Source organism: Mobula birostris, chromosome 6, assembly GCF_030028105.1.
Source record: "Mobula birostris isolate sMobBir1 chromosome 6, sMobBir1.hap1, whole genome shotgun sequence".
Taxonomy (NCBI): Eukaryota; Metazoa; Chordata; class Chondrichthyes; order Myliobatiformes; family Myliobatidae; genus Mobula; species Mobula birostris.
Genome location: NC_092375.1, coordinates 147,034,037 through 147,059,287, shown reverse-complemented (window position 1 = coordinate 147,059,287; position 25,251 = coordinate 147,034,037). Strand labels below are relative to the sequence as shown.

General features: G+C 40.5%; 1 protein-coding gene across 10 annotated transcripts in view; it reads right to left on the bottom strand.

Moving 5' to 3' along the window:
• LOC140199449 (diacylglycerol kinase beta-like) overlaps window positions 1–25,251 on the bottom strand; it is a 566,317-nt gene that overhangs the window by 71,252 nt on the left and 469,814 nt on the right. For all 10 annotated transcript variants that reach the window (XM_072261555.1, XM_072261557.1, XM_072261558.1 and 7 more), the window contains one exon: window positions 294–495. In XM_072261555.1, coding sequence (XP_072117656.1) covers window positions 294–495 — 202 coding nt within the window. The remainder of the gene's footprint in view (window positions 1–293; window positions 496–25,251) is intronic.

Below are 25,251 nucleotides of genomic sequence, written 5' to 3'. Positions count from 1 at the left end.
CAAAGAGAATGGCTACTTGGAAATGTATCTGGTATACATGAATTTAATGGCACCAACAAAAAAATGATTTTTTTTTTAAGATCACGGATGAGCTCCAGAGAAACAGAATCAATCAAAACAACTTGTACTGGGAAAGTTAAAGTGTATTTTACAATCTAGAATCTACTGCTTGAAACATACTTGTATCATGTGCCAATGCAACATTTATGTGACTAAAATGTGAACATTGACTGATGGCTCAGATTCACACGAAATAGAAACTCACAAATTAAATGGCACACTGGATTTCCTACCTTGCACACAGAATTTCAGTTCCTTCACATCTATCACCGTTGTTGAGAAGAGCTTCTCGGGGACCTTTTTACTCATACGGTTATAGTTCCTTCGCTTCTTTGTCTCGCCCCAAAGGTTGGAGCCTCCATGCATACTGGGAATGTTGAGGATTGCGATTCCTTCTAGTGACGTGTTACTTAGATCAAGGACAATACCATCACACTGGAAGATACAAATCATAAAACATCACATTCTTTTGTGAAACTGATCAACATAATCTTCCAAAGTCAAAAGGAAGACACACAACACCTCTGTTATACTGTCATACATCAATGATTACAAGTTTCAGAGCTCTTTAATAATGATTATGATTTCATCCATCCATCCAGCATCTTCTTTGACTTTCTACCATCAGGCTGGAGACTCCGATGAATAAAAACAAGGGTCCGGATGAGAAAGTTTCTTCCCTCAGGCATTAAGCTTCTGAACACCCTGCCATGTTGCATTCCAAGTGTTACTGGTTAATCTGTTCTGTACCTTTTTATACACTTTAGTTTGTTTATTTATGTGTGATCCATATGTAGATTTCATCCTTACTTTCATAAGTTATTGTGTGTTATGTATACTAAAGTGCTTTACATCCTGGTTCAGAGAAATGTCTTGTGTGACAGTATACGTGTAGACAGTTAAATGACAACAAACTTGACTTGGCTTGATAATCTTCATCCAAAAGATTAAAAAATACAAGATTTACTTTATTACTCTAAGTTTAAAAGTAGATTTTTTTTTGTTTCGCAGCAATATAATTATTACCTAAGCTCATGACGCACATGAAAGCGAACAGAGGTTTGACTTACCACTCGAAAAATTAATAACAGTACCATATTGAGGTATATTTTGCTTATCATTTTATATACCTCAACCTCAGTCACATTCCCTCAACCTCCAAGGAACCTCTTTTCCTCGATACTCCCTAAGAACCCACCATTGATGGTGTACTTCCTAGCCTTATAAGTACTCCCAAACTGTATCAACTCAACACTTGTCTGGATTAAACTCCATCTGTCATCTTTCAGCCCATTTCAACAACATTTCAATATATCTCTGCAGCCTAAGACCATTTTCCACACTATCAACAACTCTGCCAATCTTCATGTTATCTGCGAACTTGCTGCTCTTGCTTTCTACAGTACATTCACATCTAAGCCATTCACAAATATTACAAACAACAATGGTTCTGGTGCTCTTCCTTGTGTGACACCACAAGTCACAGGCAAATGCAACCCTCTTCCATCACCCGGTCTCCTATTTCTAAGCCAATTTTGGATTCAATTGTAGGCCAGTGGAGACCAGCATCTAACAATAAGAGGACAATGCTCTGCACTTTGGATATGTACACTAAAAATCTCTCTCTATGCATATGTAGTCCAGAATTCCATCCCTCGCAGAATTTTGAAGTATTCAATATGATCACCTCTTTTGAACTCTGCTGAACAGCCTGATGCCTTCCTGATCATTGAGGGGGACTTCAACCAGGCTAGGTTGAAGAAGTCTCTTGCAAACTACCACTAACACATCACCTGTGGAACCAGAGGAGCCAACACAAACATTATCACTGTTATACCACTATGGCATCCCATGCCTGCACTTTACCAATTCCAATCAGCTGTCCATACTTCTACCACAAAGGTATGGTCAAGGGAGGCAGGAGAGCGTTTACAGCACTGCTGTCAATCGGAGGACTGGACCATATTGAAGAATTCATCTTTGGATCTGAGCGAATCTGCCACAACTGTCATTGACTTCGACAAGACTTGCGTGGATGAGTGTGTGCCTTGAAGACAATACCAAACTTACTCAAATCAGAAGCCACGGAAAAAACAGATTTGTAGTCTGCTGAGGCCTAGATCTGTGACTTTCAAGACTGGTGAACTAGAACCCTAAAAGAAGTTCAAGTACAACCTAAGACCATCATAAGATTGAAAAGGCAATTCCGTGTAAAAATAGGGAAAGACACTGTCAAATGTATAACAGCTGTGGCAGGGTTTGCATGCCATTACTTCCTAAACAGCAATACCTAACAGCATAAATGGCCGCGATGCTTCACTCCCCAATGAGATCAATGCATTTCATGCATGCTTTCAAAAGGAAATCAAAACTATAGCTCTGCAAGTCCCCACAGCATCTTGCAATCCTGTTACCTCTATCTTAGAAGCTGACATCTGAACATCCTTCAAGAGGGTGAACACTCACATGGTGCCAGGCCCCAATGGTGTACCTGGCAGGATACTTCAAACCTGTGCTGATCAACTGGCTGCAGAGTTCAAAGAGAACTTCAATCTCTCACTGCTGCAGTCAGAGCTTCCCCCCTCCTTCAAAAGGGCACTGCCATACCGGTGTTGAAGAAAAACAGATTGAATGCCTCAATGACTATTGCCCGGTAGCACTCACATCTACTGTGATGAAGTGCTTTGAGAGGTTGGTCATGGCTAGAGTTAATTCCATCGAAATTTGCCTACTTTCACAATAGTCCTACAGTGGATGCAATCTCACTTGCTCTCCACTCAGCTTTGGACTACCTGAACACCAGCAATACCTATGTCAGGCTGTTTTTTATTGATTACAACTCAGCATTCAACATCATAACCCTGTTAGTACTCATCAGAAACCTTCAAACATGGGCCTCTGTACCTGCCTTTACAACTGCATCCTTGCTTTCCTTAATGGGAAACCAAAGTTAGTGTGGATCAGTAATACTACCTCCATCTCGCTGACAATCAACACAGGTGCACCTCAAAGATGTATGCTTAGCCCACTGCTCTACTCTCTCTAACTTCAGGACTGTGTGGCCAGGCACAGCTCTCAAATGCCATGTGCACAATTGCCAATGACAGCACTGTTGTTGGCATAATCTCAGATGTTCAGATGGTGACAAGGAGGCATACCAGAAATGAAGTAGCTTGACTGGTTACTTTCAACATCAACAAGACTAAAGAATTGATTGTGGACTTCAGGAAAGGGAATTTGGGAGAACACACACCAGTCCTCATTGAGAGAAGAGTATTGGAAAGGGTGAATAGCTTCACGTTCCTGGGCGATAACATCTCAAAGGATCAAATCTCATTAAGATGGTGTCACCATTCAGGACACACCCTCTTCTCATTACTACCAACAGGGAGGAGGTACAGGAACCTGAAGATCCACACTCAAACTTTCAGGAACAGCTTCTTCCCCTTCACCATCAGATTTCTGAACAGTCCATGAACTAATGAACACTATCTCATTGATCCTCTTTTGCACTATTTATATATTTATCTATTTTTATTGTAAATTTTAGTATTTTTAAAAAGTTTTGTACTGTACTGCTGCAACCGAACATCAAACTTCATGACGTATGCCAGTGATAAAAAATTTTTATTCTGATTCTTACACAGGGTAATTTCATTCAATCTTTTCTCAAAGGGCAATCCTTTCATCCAAGGAATCACATGACTCTACTCTATGGCAAGTGTATTCCTGCTAAATCATGTTTAGTATTCTATGCTTGGTGTCAATGAAGCCATTTATAATTGTAGCAAAGATTTTTATTGCTTTGTATTTCAACATCTGCACAACAAAGGCCAACATAGTATTTTGCTTTCATAATTGCATGCCAAACCTTAATGCTCACATCAATCACAAATCCTTTTTACTAGTTTCACCAGTATTTACTAATTTCCTTCTGCTTGAAAATTATTCCAAGCAAAGTGAGTAACTTCCTGTTTTCCTGCACTCTGCAATCCCTTAAGATTATCTAATTTATCAGTTTATATCCCACTGTAACCTCCTCCCTACTCACTTCCTACCTAGCTCTCAGTTTAGTGAACTTGGATATGTTACTCTCTTCCATCCAATGCAAATAGCTTAAATTCAGTACTGATCATTGTAGCATATCACAGGCCTGCCAGCCTGAAATAAACACTATTACCCCTCTGTTTTCACTAACTAGTGCTTTATTCAGTCCAGGTCCTTACCTTGAGCCCTTTTTTACATAGTAATCTTGTGTGGAACCCTTATCAAATGCCTTTTGAAAATTGAGATATAGTACACTCCTCCTTCTAGTTACTGTACAATCTCAAAGGACCTTATCACGTGTCAAACAGAATTTCCCTTCCATAAAACCATATTGACTTTTCCTAATCATATGACTTTCTTCTTAAGTGTTCAGTTATCATGACCATAAAATAAACCATGACTCTAGAATTTTGCTGAGAACTAATGCTAGGATAATTAATCAACAGTGTCCTACTTTATCCCTCCATCCCTACATTAATAATGGTGTTACATTTGTTTTTTGCTGATTTTGTTGGGACTGTTTCAGAACAAGGAGCTAATGCACCACTAATGCATCCATCATCTCTGTAGCCACCTCAATGACAATTGAGGGGTTTTAGTCTCTAATCTTCGGGAAGAATATACTTCCATTGGCGGCATTGCAGGGAAAGTTCACTAAACTAATTCTTGGGTTAAAAGGGCTGACGTATGAGGAAAGGTTGAGCAGTTTGGATCTGCATTCGTTGGAGTACACAAACCTAAGAAGTGATCTTATTTAACCACTTGAGGGTCGGTGACAGGATGGATGCTGAAACAATTCTTTCCCCGTGGGCAACATGAGACTGGGGCATGATTTCAGGATCATGGTGCAGCCATTTGAATTGAGGATTTTCTCTTAGAGGGTTACCAGTCATTGTAATTCTTCATATGTTTCCATACAACACAGGAGGTAGCAACTTGGAACAGCAACCCCATTCCCCTACTAATTTACATTGTAACCTAATCTTCCCAAATGGTCACCAACTCCCCAAGATAACTACACACTAGGGATAATCTGCAGTGACCAGTTAAGCTGGCAAGCTTTTGGGATGTGGGAGGAAACTGCAGGGAACCCAGGAAGAACATGCAAATTCCACACAAATAGCACCGGAGGTCAGGAATGAACCTGGATTGCTGGACGGGTGAGGAAGCAGCTCTACTCACTTCAGAAATTGTGGTAGTGGAATCAATCAGAACACCCTTTGTAGAGATTGACAGACATTTCAGCTACAAGGGAACTAAGAGGTGTTGAAGCAAAGATTGGAATAGCCATTACTGTATTGAATGGCAAAGTGGTTCTGCAGGGCCAATAGTTCTACTTCTGTTCATGTTTCTTATGGTTATCCAAAGAATTTTCTTTAACTACAATCACTTAAAGTTCCTGAATTTTCTTACACTTGGATGCTTTACTATTTCTGATGTTTTCTGTGTGACTTTCACTATGAATATAGATACAGATTATTTGTCTAAGCCATTTTTAGTTGCTCATTATAACTTCTGTGTTGCCAGATCATGCTCTAACTTCACCTACATGTTTGCAGATAACATCGCTGTGGTGGGCCAAATCTCAAATAATGATGAATCTGAGTCCAGGAAGGAGATGGAGAACCTAGTTACATGCTGTCATGACAACAACATTTCCATCAAAGTTAGCAAAGCAAAAGAGCTGGTCATTAACTTCAGGGGGAAGGGGGGGGAGGTGGGTGGAGCACATGCTCCTGTCTACATCAGCGGTGCTGCGATTGACAACTTCAGGTTCCTAGGAATGAATATCATCAGTAGCCAGTGCTCATGCAACCGTGTAGACATCATGGTCAATAATGCATATTATTAGAAGTTCAAGTCACTTTAACTTCTCAGGAGGTAAAAGAAATCTGGCATGACCCCTTAGATCCTCTCTAAGTTTTATTGATGTACCATAGAAAACATCTTATTCAGATGCATCACAGCTTGGAGTGGCAACTGCTCTACCCAAGACTGCAAGAAACTACGGGAAGTTGTGGATGTAGCTCAGCACATCATGGAAAACAGCCTCCCCTCCATGGTAACACACATCAAAGTTGCTGGTGAACGCAGCAGGCCAGGCAGCATCTCTAGGAAGAGATACAGTTGACGTTTCAGGCTGAGACCCTTCGTCAGGACTAACTGAAGGAAGAGCTAGTAAGAGATTTGAAAGTGGGACGGGGAGGGGGAGATCCGAAATGATAGGAGAAGACAGGAGGGGGAGGGATGGAGCCAAGAGCTGGACAGGTGATTGGCAAAAGGGATATGAGAGGATCATGGGACAGGAGGCCCGGGGAGAAAGAAAAGGGGGAGGGGGGGGGAAAGCCCAGAGGATGGGCAAGGGGTATAGTGAGAGGGACAGAGGGAAAAAAAGGAGAGAGAGAAAAAAAGAATGTGTGTATATAAATAAATAATGGATGGGGTACAAGGGGGAGGTGAGGCATTAGCGGAAGTTTGAGAAATCAATGTTATTTATTTATATACACACATTCTTTTTCTCTCTCTCCTTTTTCTCCCTCTGTCCCTCTCACTATAACAGGCAGCATCTATGGAAATAGATACACATTCAACATTTTGGGCCGAGACTCTTCTTCAGGACTGAGAACGAAGGGAGAAGACATCAGAGTAAAGAGGTGGGGGTAGGGGAAGGAGACTAGCTGGAAGGTGACAGGTGCAGCCAGGTGGGTGGGAAAGGTCAAGGCTTGGAGAAGAGAGAATCTGACAGGTGAGGATAGTGGACCACAGGAGAAGAGGGAAGGAGGAAGGGACCCAGGGGGGAAGTGACAGGTAGGTGAGAAGAGGTGAAAGATCAGAGTGGGGAAGGGGGGGGGGTCTCATTTAGAATGGAAATATTTTTGGAGCTTGCTGCTTTCATTGTTTTCACCTTCAAAGTTCGAAGTTCAGAGTACATTTACTATCAAAGTATATATACTATATACAATCTTGAGATTCATCTCCTGACAGGTAGCCACAAAACAAAGAAACCCAGTACAACCCATTAAAAAAAACCCATCAAATACCCAATGTGCAGAGAAAAACGAATTGTGCAAACAATAAAAGTAAGCAAGTAACAGTTAGAAATCAAGTTCACAAAAGTGAGTCCACAGCCACAAAGTCAGTCACCACTGCAGTCGATCCAGGAGCCCGTCAGTTGCAGGCCACAGCCTCAGTTCAGCGTAGAGACGAGTAAACTTTACGGAGCAGCAAGCTGATCACCGGCCTGATCCTATCCTTCAGCCCCAACACCCTGATCTTTTCAGTTAGGCCTGGCGCTTAAATTGGCCATACCTCGGGTCCCTCCTCGCTCTCGGACATGGGCCCTGCCACTTTGATACTCTCTCGGGTCCGGATCCTGCTGCCTCAATTTGGCCCATACCCATCACACCACACCACCCTGCTCCCTTCAAGACCTCAGTTTGCAGCACAAAAGTGCCAGCTCGTACAGGTGGTTCAAGAGCTCAACTCCGAAAGGGAAGTTACAGGCTATTGATTGCAGTGATCATTTCTGAGATTAATACAGTAATTTTTTGTTTTGTTTGCTGCCAGCAATTTTTCACTGCATTTCACCAGCATCATCTTAAACCAGAAGGCATGATCAGATGTGGCAGGACTTCAGAACTTTAACTTGGTTCGTTGATTTGAGATATTGCTGAGTTATACCATTGCATGTTGCTTTTGGTCTTCTCAAAGCAAAATTTTGAAAGGAATGACCTTTAAAGGGATTACTTTTGCTTCCAGAAGAAATTCGTATTTAGTTCACTACTGATTGTAGAAGCTCCAAATCAATGTTCACAATTTTTTTTTCTACTTCATTCTCATATTCTACCTTTTCCCTCTCATAATTTTGTGGTCACTTCTTGTTGATGCTAAAACTTCCTCAATCATCAGACTTGCTACTTGGCAACATAGTAAACCTCTTTAAGTCCAAACCTGAACATAACAAACTGAATAAGGCACACTGGATTATTTTACTGGTGGATGTTATTTCTCAAAACAAAACAGATTCATTAGGAATTATAAAATAGTTCCTTTAAGATCTACCTTTGCTTATGTGCTGGAAAATTGTAATACACTTACTACAGTTAGAATTGTGATTCGAAGGCTGTAGATTAAACTTGATTTACATGACTCAAGGACAGACTACCAGGGAACAATACTTTGATTTCTAAGATAAGGAAAGACATGGGCTATTGTTTTTGAACATTGTGAAATTACGGATTATTCATCCGCACTTGATGGCTTTATGTAAAGTTTATCGGCTGTTTTACTTTGCCTGTTTAGTTCCAAGCAAACTCAGTTTTTAAAGGTAGCAGGTAGCTGCGATTGTTGAAATATTTCTAGAGGTGGTTTCACATTTAACATTCCAGTGGTTGAATAAGATGATTTAATGTTTTGTCTCCTTTTAAAACTAATAGCATACTGACTTTTCAATGCTAATTTTTGAAATATATACATATTCCTTACAATCAGCACCACACAAAAAAAAATTAATGTTCGAACAACCAGGACCTGATTCTACTTTAGAGACTTATGTACTGACTGCTGAGAGCTGTTCTTTTCAAGGGAAAGTGATGCTTCCTCTCTCTCCTTTCACTTTTCAGCTAGCATCAGTATTGTAGAAGTACTTACAGGATTGTGCAGTGTCACCTGAAGCCAAACAAAAAGTATAATCATTTCCTTCTTGACAGTACATGACTGATTTTGTTGAAAGGTGGGATAAACATCAACCATTGTGATACTACTGATCAGCAAAGAAAGTTCAACAAGGACTGGGGCACAAGAGATGATGATGGAATGTGGAGCATTAACTGAACTGCCGGAAGAGCTCAGTGCTGGAAAATGCATACACCAGGATGCTCTTTAATGACTAGAGCTCGTCATTCAATACTATCATCCCCTCAAAACTAATCAATAATAAGACCTAGGCCTCAATACCTCCCAGTACAATTGGATCCTCGATTTCCTCACTTGCAAACCCCAGTCAGTTTGGAGTGGCAACAACATCTCCTCCACAAACACCATCAATACAGGTGCACTACAAGGCTGGGTGCTTAGACCTCCACTCTACTTGTTTTATGCTGTGTGGCTAAGCACAGCTCCAATGCCATACTTAAGTTTGCTGATGACACCACAGTCACTGGCCAAATCAAAGGTAGAGGGAGACTAAATCAGAGGGAGACTAAAAATCTGGTTGAGTGGTGACACAATAACAACCTCTTACTCAGTATCAGCAAGACCAAAGAGCTGATTATTGACTTCAGGAGGAGGAAACCCGAGGGCCATGAGCCAGCCCTCATCGAAGGATCAGAGGTGGGGAGGGTGAACCTCGGTGTTATAATTTCTGGGCCCAGCATGCAAGTCCAATGAAGAAGAATGCATGGCAGTGTCTCCACTTCCTTAGGAGTTAGCTAAGATTCGGTATGACATCTAAAACTTTGACAAACTTCTATAGTTGTGTGGTGTAGAGCATACTGACTGGCTCCATTATAGCCTGGTATGGAAACACCAATGCCCTTGAACTGAAAATCCTACAAAAAGTAGTGGATATAGCGTATCATGGGTGGATACAGTGTATCATGGGGAAAACCCTCTCCACCATTGAACACCTCTACACAGAGCGCTGTCGCAGGAAAGCAGCATCCATCATCAGGTACTCCTCCACCACTCAGGCCATGCTCTCTTCTCGCTGCTGCCATCAGGAAGGTAGTACAGGAGCCTCAGGACTCACACCACCAGGTTCAGGAACAGTTATTACCCCCTCAGCCATCAGGCTCTTGAACCAGAGGGGAAAACTTCATAACTTCTCTCAACTTCACTTATTCCATCAATGAACTGTTCCTACAACCTATGGACTCACTTTCAAGGACCCTTCATCTCTTGTTCTCAATATTCATTGCTTATTTATTTATAACTATTATTTCTTTTTTTTTAAACTTTGTGTTTGCTCCGTTTGTTGTCTTTTGCACACTGGTTGTTCGCCCTGTTGGGTGCGGTCTTTCATTGATTCTTTTATGGTTATTAGATTATTGAGTACGCCCACAAGAAAACAAATCAATATGCACTTGGATAATAATTATACTTTCACCTTTGGATAAAGCAGCATCCAGAGGTGCTGCCTGACCCTCCAAGTTCTTCCAGCAGTTTGTTTTTAGTCCAAGTTCAACAGGAAATCTGCCAAGCCCAGAATGGACTGTAATTGTTACGCTTCGCACAGTGCTTTTGGCATAGGGACATCCATTTCTAAATGCAGTGCAAGAATGTGGACATGCATTAACAGCCATAAACAATTCACTAGGAAATGATTTGTGTAATTTTAAATCAAACATATTGTGTCAGTAACATTTTTCATATTCTTCCCGTTTTGTAAGCCATTTTTGAAAAGGTTTTCTACTTCATCTGTGGCTATCAGAGAACTTGACTACTCTCCATTTCTCAACTAAAAGATTAAGTAGGCAATTTGTTCCCAGCTCTCTAGGAATGCCCTTCTGCCTGCCAGGGCATGTTAAGCATAATTCCACCACTGATTATTTAATCAGTTCTAGTAGCCGCTGCTTGGAACTTGCCCTAATAAGTATTTCCAATTATTTGGCAGCTAGTGCAACATTAACACAGTGAAAGGAGCAGTGTTGGTGTTCTGCTGTCAGGAGATGTCCCTGTTCAGAAACTAGTTAAGACAAGGTGCTGTTAACACCAATTTTGTCGGTTTTGTTGTCAGCAGCCAAAGGACTATATATATAAAATAGTGATGTTTAGAAGCTGATAAGCTGTTCTAAATTTGTTTCTGTTGGAATGCTGGTGTATAAAGGAAACAGGAATTCTGATCCAAGAACAATTTGAATATAAATGCTTTCCTGGAGAATATTTAACAGAGATGCAACATTAAGGCATTTCAAAATATTCTGTGCAGAAAGCTTTCAAGAACATATTTTCTATTTGTTGAAGCACTTTAAACTGTAAAGGTCATTGCTGCATAATAGTCAGCAACTCATTACAGACTGAGACAAAATTGAGATTTAAGAGCTATGATTTAAGAGAACTAACCTTTCAACCAAGCACAGTATAGCAAGAAAGGATACAACCTTCTCAAGCATGCATAATTAACGCAATGCAATTATCATCTTCACTAGGCTAATGATGCACAATATGATGAAATGGAGCTTAAACATTGTGATTTGTAGTAATACCATAGTTTGGTATATAAAAAAACACTAGTTTATCACTTCTTTCAATATGTATAGTGAGGCCTTGAGTCCAGATACTATAATGTAGGCTATTTTGCTTGTAATTTAGGATGGCAAAATCCCACAAAAATCATAGAGATGAGAGACCAGATAATGTTATTAATGATGTTACTTGAGAAAGACACTCTGGCGTAACTGAGCACTCTTTAGGGCCACAGCATTGTACAATGGGGGCTTTGGCCCAGCTTGTCCATATCATCCATGATGCCCATCTAATCCCATTTGTAACATTAGGTCTGTATCCCTCTACTCTTTTCCAGTCCAAGTACTTGTCTTTCAAACATTGAAACTGTATCTGCCTCGGGCACCTCCTCCAGCAGCTCGTTCCAGATATTTACCAGCCATTGTGTGACAAGCCTACCACTCAAGTCTCCTCTAAATTTCTGCTCTTCTCCTTAAACATCTGCCCTCTAGTCTTAAACTCCCTACACCAGGAAAAAGATCTGCCTACCCTATTCATGCCCCTCACAATTTTATAAGCCGCTGCAATGTCACTCCTCATCCTCCTTCATTCCATTGAGAATAAACCCAGCCTGTCCAGTCACTCCTTATAGTTACAGCTCTCCACTCCAGGCAACGCCCTGGTGAACCTCTTCGGCATTCTTTCTAATACTACTACTTTATTCCTGCAGTGTGGCAAGTCAGAACTGTGCACAAAACTTTGAACGTAAATGGTTTCTGGACCAATATGCAAGTTCATGTCAGCTTTCTTACTCTGTACTATAGAGGAAGTTATCTTCTTATCTTCCGTATATTGATATAAATGGGTGGACTAAAGCAAAAATAATTGCAATATTTAATTTCAGTTGTGATTCAGCAGACTGCATGGTACCCTCAATGCATCACTATTGTACAGACACATCACTGAAGTGAACATTCATCCTTTCCTTCTAGCTTTTATGTATCTATAGATTGCTGCATAGCGACATCCTTTCACAATTGATGCCAGTCATATTGCCTGCAGGGCACCAGCCATGCTTGCCAGGCGAGCTCTTAGTACAAGAGGTCAGCACACAATGTCATCTGCTTCTGTGGCGAAATGACACCCACCACGCATGGATCCATAGACACAGAGACTAGGAGAGGCAGGATGAATACTCACTTAATGGGACATAGAACAGCAATGGAACCCAGCAAAAACTGGCTGCATCTGGCATCATGACGTGACCCTTCATCAGGTATAGATCAGAAGTCCTGCAAGAGGGCTTGTAATATTCTTACAGAAGTCCCTCACTGGTTTAGAGATTTTTTAATTTGGTAGTTGAGCCTCTCTGGTCAGGAAAATCCACAGTTCAATCCAAGATCAGAGTTAAATTGGCCTATTTCAGCCAGGAGACCAATAGCTTCCTGGGTTAGGAAGGGGAAAGTCAATGAAGTTCTGCTCCCAGACAACGTCTAAACACCCTGTTACATGCCCCTCTGTTCATCAATAGGATCGCCCCAGCTTAAACTGTCCCCTTAGTTCAACAGATTGTGCATTTGTTCAGAAAGCTCGAGCATAAATGTTAGCCTTTGCTTAGATGCCAGAGGGTATTTGATGGCAAGCAATGGTAACCTAATAGCGATTTAATGTTCTCAAAAGGGAGGAAAAGATGGAAGGGAAAAAGAGTACCAGACTGCTAATTATGGAAACAGTTACACTAATATGTGTAATATTACATGATATAAAATAAACATACTGCAATGTTTTATTGCTGTTTATAGTGGCATAGTGCCAGTCTCTTTGTATTTAACTTTAGAAAAGGGGAAAAACATATTTGATTATAGACTCAATTCAAAAGCATCGTCTGTGTACAGTGAATAACCAGATGAGGGAGAACTGCTGTGTGAAAACGAAGTGCGTCACAGCATCTAAATTATGGGTACATTGTGCTTATAATAGAATAATGTTGAAGTTCACGATTGAATGAATATCCAGCTGCAGCAGACAGTTTTATATTGGCCAGGATTTTGTGGTCAGTGTTGAAGTGATGGCACTTGGCACTGGTCTCGAAGAAACTTGTCCCACAAAGATCTGGCATTCTCTGTGGTAAGGATTTCACCTTTCCTGACACGATTGCCAACAAGCGCCTGCTCATGGCGTCATCAAGAAGGGGCCTAACAGAGATATTTAAAACATCCTTAGCCACGGGTGAGATGCCAGAGGATTGGAGGGTAGCTAATGTTCTTCTGTTGTTTAAGAAAGACTCTAAGAATAAAACAGGAAATTATAGGCTGGTGAGCCTGACATCAGTAGTGGGAAAGTTATTGGAAGGTATGCTAAGGGATCAGATATACAAGTAAAAGTAGTTTAGTGAAGTGGAGCAGACTTGATGGGCCAAATGGCCTAATTCTGCTTCTATTTCTCGTGGTCTTGTTTGGATAGGCAGGGACTGATTAGGGGTAGCCAACATAGCTTTATGTGTGGTAGGTCACCTCTAACCAATCTTACACAGTTTTTCAGGGAAGTTACCAGGAAAGTTGATGAAGGCAAGGCAGTGGATGTTCTCTCTAGCAAGGCCTTTGACAAGGTCCTGCATAGGAGGTTCTTTAAGAAGGTTCAGTCGCTTAGCACTCAAGAAGAAGTAGTAAATTGGATTAGACATTGGCTCTGCGTGAGAAGCCAGAGAATCGTAAATGGTTGCCTGTGATTGGAGGCTCGTGATTACTGTTGTACTGCAGGAATCGGTGTTGAGTCTGTTGTTATTTGTCATCTATTATCAATGATCTTGATGATAATGTAGGAAACTGGATCAGCAAATTTGAAGATGACTTCAAGATTAGGATGTAGTGGACAGCAAAGAAGACTATCAAAGCATGTAGTGAGTTCTGGACCAGCTGGGAAAATGAGCTGAGAAATGGCAAATGGAATTTAATACAGACAAGTGTGAGGTGGTATACTTTGGGAAGGCCAGCCAAGGTAGGTCTTACACAGTGAGTGACAGGGCACTAAGGAATGAGGTAGTACAGAGGGATCTTGGAATAGAGGTCCATAATTCCTTGAAAGTGGCATCACAGGTAGATAGGGTTGTAAAGAAAGCTTTTGGCTTGTTAGCCTTCACAGATCAAAGTGTTGAGTACAGGAGTTGGGACGTTATGTTGAAGTTGTATGCGATGTTGCTGAGGCTTAATTTGGAGCATTGTGTCCAGTTTTGGGCATCCACCTAGAGGGAAGATGTAAATAAGATTGAAAGAGTGCAGAGAAAACTTACAAGAATGTTCCTGAGACTTAAGGACCTGAGTCATAAGGGAAGGTTGAATAATTTAGCACTTTATTCCCTAGAGCATAGGAGAAGGAGGGGAGACTTGAGAGAGGTATTCCAAATTGTGAGGCGTATAGATATGGGTAAATTCAAGCAGGCTTTCTCCACTGCAGTTGGGTGAGTCTAGAACTAGATATCATGGGCAAAGGGTGAAATGTGGAATGTGAGGAACTTCTTCAACCAGAGGGTGGTGAGAGTGTTGAATGAGCTGCTCACGGAAGGGATGGACGTGGGTTTGATTTAAGAGAAATTTGGATGGGTATATTGGAGAGGTCTGGAGGGCTTTGGTCTGGTTGCACGTCAATGGGACTAGGCAGATTATTAGTTTGGCAAGGACTAGATGGGTTGAAGGGCCTGTTTCTGTGCTGTAGTGTTCTATGGCTCTGAGGATGACCAGTAAATCAGACTAACATGTGGCAAGCTGTGAGCAAAATTTACAACTTTTAAATAACTTTTAAAATAGTTTAGCAAAGTGGAAATAACGAATGGGAACATATACATGACATTGGCAGTTGAAATATCACAGACTTTAATGCAATAAGATATGGAGGTTTGAAATATTTATCTCAGAAAATGTCAATCCACAAATGCAAAACTACTTTTCTAGGATGTGTATTATGCAATGAAAATGGTTTAATAACACCATTAGAAGTTCATATATCCCCCACGACACCTTGTGTAACATTTTCAGTTTCTGCTTTAAAAACAGGGAGAATGGTTTACCAGTTCTTGAGATTCATGTCAGTACAATGTTCTCCTGCTCTTTGACTGGAGGCTATAAAATGGCGTGGACTCTGTGGGGGGCAGAGAGTTGCCGACAGTAGCTTCTGAACCTTTAGTTGTTGCTGATAGGTTCCCTCTATTATAATGGTAAGTGCTAATTGCCTCTGCTATTCTCACGCTAAATTGCAGGTAATTAATAAATGCATTGCAAAGTCATAAGCTGCCAAACAAAACACAGTATATCTGAAGATTCAGCTAAGTCTCCATTCAAGAGAGACGTACAGGAAGCCAAGTTCTGAAACCAGGGTGGGGATAAACTACAAGCAACAGTAAATAACTCTGGATATTTTTAGCAGTGGTGTGACTGGGAAAGAAAAACTGCCATTTAATCAGGCTCTGTTCACATGTACTGCACTGGTCACAAAATGGCAGAGTTCAGTTGGAAGGAGGATTGATTTTCTGGCATGAATCCAAATAGCTTAATGGAAAATCACACTTTTGTTGATCTTGCGCAAGAGAAAAACCGAAAAGAGAAACAGACGAAATTCCATTATTCCATTTTGCATAATTTCTGAAACATCAACTATTCTTTAGGCACGTTTTTATAACTCCTCAGCATTAATGCCCTAACTTTGCTAACTTCTTAAATTCACAGCTTAATCCACACTTGAATGCCACATGTGAAGTTTATTCAGATTAGTTCCATTCATTCAAACAACCCTCTTTATGAAAGATGACTCAGAATATTGTTTTTCACTATTCTGGACAATATTTGATGCAGAATTTGCATTATAAAATGTAAGTTGCACCATTATCAGGATGTAAATCATTTTTAAAATCACAAAGCATTTCACCTAATCTAAATGATTTGATCAGGTTTCACTTGTACATTCTGAAAAACAATCTGTTACCAAGTAGCATCTTGAAGACTGCAAATACTTTGAACATCACACAGCACAAGAATCACAGTTGAGATAAAGTGGGACAGGCATTCTTATGATACATGCACCTGTTGAGCTTGGGTTAGGGCCAATAAACTGATCTACTCCATGTTCACAAAATACATTCTGTCTGAAGAATACATCTGTGTCAATGCCACAATGACAGAAAGTTGCCCTTAAACTCAACTTGTCCAACAGGCTGAGCTGCTTCTTTCAAAGCTCACCCTTTGTCATCTGAAGGAGTTGCCTCTGGCAGGTGTGTACAGTTGGCCTTCCGTATCCGCGGGTTCCGCATCCGCAGATTCAACCAACCGCGGATCGGGATCGAGAAAAAAACCCTAAAGTTCTCTATCTTTCTTCTTATTCCCTATACAATACAGAGTAACAGCTATTTACATAGCACTCCCATTCTAGAGGATCCCCCCGCTATCCGAAAGTAGAGCGTTTTTGAGCGTTCCCAGACCCAAAAAATAACCTATCAAATCATACCAAATAACACATAAAACCTAAAATAACACTAACATATAATAAAAGCAGGAATGATATGATAAATACACAGCCTAAAGTAGAAATAATGTATGTACAGTGTAGTTTCACTTACCAGAATCGGGAAGACAGCGAGCACACTGGAAGGTTCACGCATTTTTCTATCATACAGTTCTTTGTAAGCACTCAAACATCCTGCAAACCTGCCCTAAACCTATGCGTCCTTTCAAAATTAAAGTCATACTTTTCTGCAATCATTGAAGCACTGCCAATAGGAGCGAAAATCTCAGGCAGTTCAAAGCTATGGTGGCTTGATGTTGAGATGCTCAGTGTTTGTTTTGCACGCTGAACACTATTTTCACTTTTCGCCACTCTCACTGCTTGGGGTGCGCGCTGCCTCTATAACGGCTCGCTGCAAAACCAATGCTGAACGCTATTTTCGCTTTTCGTAACGCCCTTACGAGCTCTCTTAGGCTTTTATATAAGGGATTTGAGCATCCGCGAACTTTGGTATCCGCGGGGGGGGGGTCCTGGGCCAACTGTATACCCATAACGATTAGCTAGCTTAAGTGATCATTGTTTGTGCCTGAATTCAGTTGGTTGTAGATAGGTCTTTCAGTTGATAGTAGGAACACAATCCAGTCAGATCCCAAGCTGATTTAACATCTGCTCCAAGGAGCAGGGATCTCAGCAGGATTTCCTTTCCCTATTCAGAAAGGAATAGAATCAGGGAATGGTTTCAGCATGGAGAAAGGCCATTTTGTCTGCTGATCCCACACCAACTCCACTCAACACCAATCCTGCAAGTACCAGTTCTCACCCTATATCCATAACTCTGAGAATTCTTTTCCTTCAGATATGTACGCCCTCTTTTGAACAATACAGTTGAATTTGCCAACTTCTTTACCCCTTGCAGAGCATTCCAAACCCTAACCGTCTGTGACGCAAGATATTTTCTTCATGGTAATTTTGGTCCTTTAGCCCAGCATCTTCATTCTATGTCACCTACTGTAGATCTTGACTCCCTCCTTTAATGGAAAAGTTTCTCCCTATCCACTTGGTCCATATCCTTGATGATTTCAAATACTTACAGCCTATGACCTGGCATCTCAAGAAGAACAAAACCAACTTATCCATTCCATCCAGATATCTTAAATTTTTTCACCTCAGGTTATCATTCTAGTGAATTTCTTATGCATTCCTCACTAAAAATATGGCATTGAGTACCGGTCACAATACTCCATTAGGGTCTGCATAGAATGATTCATGAGAAATCCCGTGCTCTTGTATTCATTGCTTCTAAACACAAGGTCCTGTGAGCTTTTCAAACTATTTTCTCAACCTGCCCTTCTACTTCAAACGAATTATGTACCAATACCCCTGATCTCTCTGTACTTGTTCCATTTTAGAACTGTACCCTATGGTTTAAATTGTCTTTTTTCAGCTTTCCTAGAAATTTGTAACATTTCTCATCAGCCATACACCTGCCTATTTCACCAGCCTGTCAATATCTCTGTAGGAACCATGTTGGTTTACCACCAGCCACTTCACTTAGTCTATTACTAATTCACCAAATATTGAATTGTTTGAATATTGGGAAACAGTTGCACGCACACCCAAATCCAAATCTTTAACACTTATTAAAAAAGCAATCATCCTCATTCAATACTGTTCACTTCCATGTAATCTAAGAAAAAACTTCTCACAAATATTGTTTCCTGTCGGTTACCAATTTTCTGTCAATGCTGCAGCAGCACCTTCAGTCTATGTCTAATTGTGGCACATTTGCAAATGACGTTGAAAGTCTATACGTCTCACATTGATCATATTTCCCACTCTATCTTGATGTAGGATTTTGACCTGAAATGCCAACAATTCCTTTCTTCCTACAGATGCTACACAACCGACTGATTTCCTCCAGCAGGCTGTTCCCCTAGATTCCACCTGCAGTCACTTGAGTCTCATATCCTCTCGGTTACTCATCAAAAAGTAGTTTATTCGACATGATTAGCTGGCCAGTTGGCCTGACATCAGTGGCTGGCAAGATGCTGGAGTCCATTATTAAGGATGAGGGTACTTGTATCACATGATATAATAGGCCAAAGTCAGGTTTGGAGAATGTCTAGAGGTGGCTCACAAGAATGATATTGGGAATGAAAGGGTGAGTGTTTGATGGCTCTGGGCCTGTACTTGCTGGAGTTTAGAAAAATGAGAGGGTTCTGATTGAAGCCTATTGAATATTGAAAGACCTAGATAGAATGGATGTGAAGACGATGTTTCCTATAGTTGGGGAGTCTCAGACCAGTGCGCACAGCCTCAGAATAGAAGGATGTCCCTCAGAGGTGAGGAGAAATTACTTGAGCCAGAGGGTGGTGAATTTGTGGAATTCATTGCCACAGACGGTTGTAGAGTCCAAGTCACTGGATATCTTTAAAGCAGAGATTGATAAGTTCTTGATTAGTAAGGGCATCAAAGGTTTTGGGCATGATGGAATGCCAGAGCAGACTTGATGGGCCGAATGGCCTGATTTTTTTGCTTCTATGTCTGATTGGTCTATGATTTACTTTTAACAAATCCCTATTTTTTTCTCCAACCATATACAAGAGGCTGTTTATTTAATTATTGCATTTATAGCTCCCCCATCTGAGGTTAAACTGACAGGTCTGTAGTTACTAGGCTATTCCATTGATGGCTTTTTGAAAAAGGTGTAAGAGTTGCAGATTTCTGATCTTGAGGATCCACGCCTGAATCTCTCAATATTAGGACAATTATCAGGACACTTTGGTTTTTGCACCTCTCTGAATTTGTTTGCAAATTGGCTCCTCATTATCCTTTCCACTCAGCCTATCGGAATAGTTATAGTCATTCAATCACATGTCTAATGTTCTAAATGCTGAGCAGATAGATTCTTCCTTCAACTGCTCGGGGCATCCCTCTCCCCAGGCTGTAATACGCTTATTCGTTAATATCTTCCTACTTTCTTTTCTTCCTTATCTTTTCAGGACACCTCACAATAAAGAATTTAAGAAAACAGATTTGTATTACTGCCATAACATTTTAATCTCATGTGATAAATTAAGCCTGCAGCTCAATTTGTTGAATATACTGAAATTAACAAAAAAAAAGTGAAGAATCTGGAAACCTGAAATAAAAAATGGAAAGTGTCAAGACAAGACACCTTCCATGGCAAGAGAAACAGAGTTAACCTTTCAGGTCTGAGAAGCTTCGAGAGAAGTGAGTTTTGACTCAGGGTACCAGGCCTGAAACACTAACTGGAGACAAAGAAGACTGCAGATGCTGGAAGCTGGAGCAACACGCAAAATGCTAGAGGAACTCAGCGGGCCAGGCAGCATCGATGAGGGAAACGGACAGGCAACCTGAACCTTTAACTTTATCTCTTGCTGCATATACTCGTTCACCTCCTGACTGTTTCCTGTATTTTCTGTTCTTGTTGAATACACCTAGGATTTTATGTACTTCACCGTAAACTGATCATAGAACTTCCGTTCTAGCTTTTCATTTAATAGTAGTCCTTTGCTATTGTTTTTGTTGATATTAGTGAATGCTGCATTAGGCCTAGGCCAGTAACAGAATAAACTGTAAGCCATCAGAAATGTAGCTACTTTAGGTCTCAGCCCAGCCTATTAGAATCATGTTGACTGCCCAGCTCTGTTGTCTTTCAAGGACAAAAATATTTGCTGAATGATCAGACACAGACCTGATATAGTCCTAAGATTAATTAGAATAACACAGTTAAAATGGCTCTCCACTTCTCTTTTAGAGTTTCAAAGTTATATATGCCAGTTAATTTACAAGCATAAATTAGTATCTCATTACTCCAGGTATTATTGCTGCATTTTATCTGCTTAGTTAATTAATCAAGATGTAGGTTAGAGTTCATATTCCGGACACCTTTTGAATAAGTACTCGCAACTTAATGCATGAAATGAAGGATATCTACTGCTCACTTCCTGGAATATTGGAGTTGTATAAAACTATAGCCATAACCAGTAGGTCTAAATATCCTTTTTGAAAATGTGCAGTCAATGTCATGAATAGAATTGTTCTCACAACTCATCTTCCTGTTGTGGTAGACATCTAGCAGGCAACCTTGTCATCAAAATGTAACACTATTATCATGCATATTCCTCCATTGTGCATTCTTATTCCTGAACTTCTCCCTTCCCTTACCCTTTCCTCCCAAACTCAGGGAAGGGTTCAGTTTGACTTCCTCGTCCACTGTAGTAGCTTCACACCCAGTTAATCAAGCCTTGCCATTTCAGCACTTCTATTCTCCGTTCCACCCCCAGCCCATTCTGCCTTTTGAAGGAATTGTTCCCTCTGCAAACTTCAAACCATTTCTCAATTAGCCCTGACAACACCCCTCCTCAGACAGTTTTCCATGATCTCTTTCCAGTGATATCTCAGTTTAGGACACTATATTTGCTGCTAATGTTGCCTCCCTTATACCGGAGAGACCAATACAGATAAATTGGCCAATTCAAAAAAATCTCCATTCTCCCGCAAGTATGACCCCAAACTTTTGGCTGTAGGTGAATTTTACTCTGGGGTCTCAATCATTCTAAACACTCTGTCCTCTGCCTTGTCAGTAATTCCAGTCCAAGGGGAGAGAGAGAGGGAGGCCTGGGGGGGGAGAGGTGGGGCCTGGCAGACAGTGAGGGAGGGGGCCTGGCGGAGAGTTGGGGGGGGGCTGCTGGCAGGTAGTGTTGAGCAGATAGTTTGCGAAACGACTTAGATTGGGAGATTGAGCAGACGTGGGAAATGGAATATGGTATAAGGAAGTGTATGGTCATGCACTTTGGTGGAAGGAGTAAAGGTGTAGACAATTTTCTAAACAAGAAGAAAGTTCAAAAATCAGAGATGCAAAGGGACTTGGAAGACCTTGTTCAGGATTGCAGGTTGAGTCGCTGGTAAGGAAGGCAAATGCAATGTTGTAATTCATTTCAAGAGGTCTGGAATATAAGAGCAAATGATATAATGCTGAGGTTTTATAAGGCATTGGTCAGACATTGGAATATTGTGGGCAGTTTTGGGCCCTTATCTATGAAGGATGTGTTGACATTGGAGAGGGTCCAGAGGAGGTTCACAAGTTATTTTGGGAATGAAAGGGTTAACTATGAGAAGCATTTAATGGCTCTGGGCCTGGACCTGCTGGTGGTTAGAAGAATGAGGCGGGGAGGGGGAACCTCATGGAAACCTATTGAATATTGAAAGGCCTAGATTGAGTGAATGTGGAGAGGATGTTTCAGATAGCGGGTGAGTCTAGGACCGGAATGCACAGCCTCTCGGAGAGCTGTGAAGGCCAAGTCATTGAGTATACTTAAACTGGAGTTTCTTGATTAGTCAGGGTGTCTAAGGTTACCTGGAGAAGGCCAGAGAATGGAGTTGAGGGGGATAATAAAACATGATGGAATGCTGAAGCAGACTTCATGGGCCAAGTGGCCTAATTCTGCTCCTATGTCTTACGGTCCATAACATCAGAAAGGTCTGTTCAGGTCTTAATCCTGGAGACGATTAATTCTTAGAATGTGAATTTAGCGGCTAATCAATGCCCTTTGGGGAGTTCAGATGTTTTATGTTCCTATGTTGTTCAGGTTTGAATGCCATTTTTAATCAGGTTGGGTTTGCATCCATTTATACAAATTAAAACCAGTCCTCAAAAAGAAAACTTGTTCAAACATTAACTACATGTAGTAACTACACAAATTCCATTGTCTGCAGAGAAAGGCATATCTTTCTTCTGAGGTCTAGTCCCTGGAACACCTTAATGACATTATTTCAATTTGCTGCTATCAAAAGCCTTTAGACGCTTCTGATCATCACTGAACTGTTCAAAAGGATTTTAAATGATAAAAAAATCAAAAATTATTTAAAATTTAAAACATGCGAATGTTTATTAACCACATTATTATTATTATTATTTTGCAAAGTAAAACAAAACTAACTCAATAGCACCTCTAAATCGAGGTTGATCTGATCAAAGGGCATTGACCTGAAATACTTTTTCTCTCTTCACAGATATTGCCCAAACTGCTGAACATATCTAGCATTTTCTATTATTACTTCAGATTTTTATAATCTGCAATTTTTTGATTTGAGTGTTGCATAGGTTTTTGTCCTTGTGTGTAGCCCTTTCTTTAGTCTCATTGTAGATGACGATGCCTTCAGTCACCCCAGTACTGCCCACTGGAATTTACATGATGATTCTTATCCTTTCAGACTCATCTCAAAACCCAGTTACTTGATCAAAAGTTTGGCTGTCTTTGCTAATATTCTCCTTTGCCCTGTAAACGACTTTCTTGTTGTCTCTACAAAATATCTTTGGCTATTTTCAATGCTAATTATGATATATTTTAGAATTAACATGGTCATTATAATTGAAGAGCGAGATAGATCAGCTAATTGAATGGTGTTATAACAACTACCTTGCACTCAATGTCAGTGCAACCAACAAAATAATTGTAGAAAGGGAAGGTCCTAAAGTCCATAATCATAGGATAACTCTCTTTCCTTCTTCATAGATATTATTGGATCTACTGAGACATTACACATAGATGAACACATACCAGTCCTCATTGAAGAGCCTGTGGTGGAAAGGCTAAGCAGGTTAGAGTTCCTGGATGTTAATATCTCAGAGGACCTATCCTGAGTCTAACGCACAGACGCAACCATGAAGGCGGTGTGCCAGTGAATCTATTTTCTAAAATGTTTAAAGAGATTGGGCATGTCATTGAAGACTTCTACAGCGGGAAGTACTGATTGGTAGCATCACAGCCTAGTATGTAAACTCTAACGTACAGGGATGCAAGAGGCTAAAGAAAGTAGGAAAGGAGCTCTCCCCACCGTCGAGGGCATCTACAAGTTTCGATGTCTCAGGAAGGTGACATTTATCATTAGGGACCCCACCATCCATGCAATGCCCTCTTCTTCATGCTGCTGTCAAAAAGGCAGATCAGACCTGGTATCCTTGGCACCCTAATACCAGACACAGCCAACTTCCTAAAACTGTCAAAGATTACAACAGATACTTTAAAAATACAATATTGTTAATTTAAGTTTCCCTGAAGCACTGGGGAAAGAATGGATCACATATTACAATTTTGACCCTAACCATTTATGTTTGTCAAGATTATATCAAGATTAAGACTCCTGTTAAAAGACATTTCCTGAAACACTAAAAAGCAATTTAAAAATTTAATTGGTGTAATTCATACCATCGCATTGACCATCACCTTTATCTCTCATGTGTTTCCAATTTATGGTTGCACTATCCCACATTCCCTTCACGGTCAATCCTGAGTACTGTGCTTCTTTGAATATCATTCTCTTGCACTGATTTTTGCTATGTTTCCTTACATCATGGTTCGCTAATGGCACAACAGCTCCAGTTTCAGTTTCTTGCATTGAAGTACTGCAGTGTTCCTCTCTGTGTCAAAATGACTTGCTCTGGTTTACAATTCTCTGAGAAGCCTGCACTTCTGATTTCTGCATTCCTATAATCTGCAGATGCCCAGGATTCTTTGATCATCCTACTATCTCATCCTGCCCCAGTGAAACCTGTCAATGTTAATCAGTGTCTATTATCACTGATATGTGCCGCTAACCTATTATTTTCCTTTGGATTAACTCCAGGTCACCTGTGGGGTCCAATCCATTTTACCCCAACAGTAATCGCAGTAGGTTACAAAAGCATGATTATTGCACTTACACCATGCTTCAATCTCTATCCATATTATGGGAAGTACACTAGAGAATTATGTTCTGTATACTTATCTTTAAAGCTTTCAGCAAATATTCCCCTGAGAGCTATAAAGAGCCAGTGTTACTGATTACAGTATCTAATGATTTAAAACAAAAGTCATTGCAGCATACAGTAACTGGGCCAAACGTTGCTGTCATTGGTAAGTCACTAACCTACATGGTAACAAGGTACAGTAAGGAAAAGCTCTGTAAGAGCATTCAGCAAATCCCGGATCTCCATATTTGTGCAGGAAGACACTGTTTCAGTTGCACTAACATGGAGAAAGGCCAGGAGGGCAGTGCAGAATCGCCAGAATTTCTATGCAAGTTCTGGCTGATTATGCTATGAACTGAAATCCCAATATTCCCATGCAGCAATACACCTCCCACAAATAAAAAATCAAAACTGATTTTCATTTTAACCTCACCTGGTCCATTCCATACAATACAGAGACAGTTATAGGATTACAAGAATCGAGAGTATGTTGACTAAACAAGCTTATAATTTTAAATGACTTCAAGAGTGACTCATTGAACTAAAACATAATAACGATCTTCTGATAAAGGGTCATCCTTGCTTCTTGACGCTAAATAATCTACTGTGCATTTCAAGCACGTTCTAGTGCATGAAGTTAGTATTTGATGTTTGATAAAATACGATGAATGCTTCCAATACCCTTGTACATTCATTTAGTTGCTATTTTAATAGAGAAAGTACCTATTTCAAAT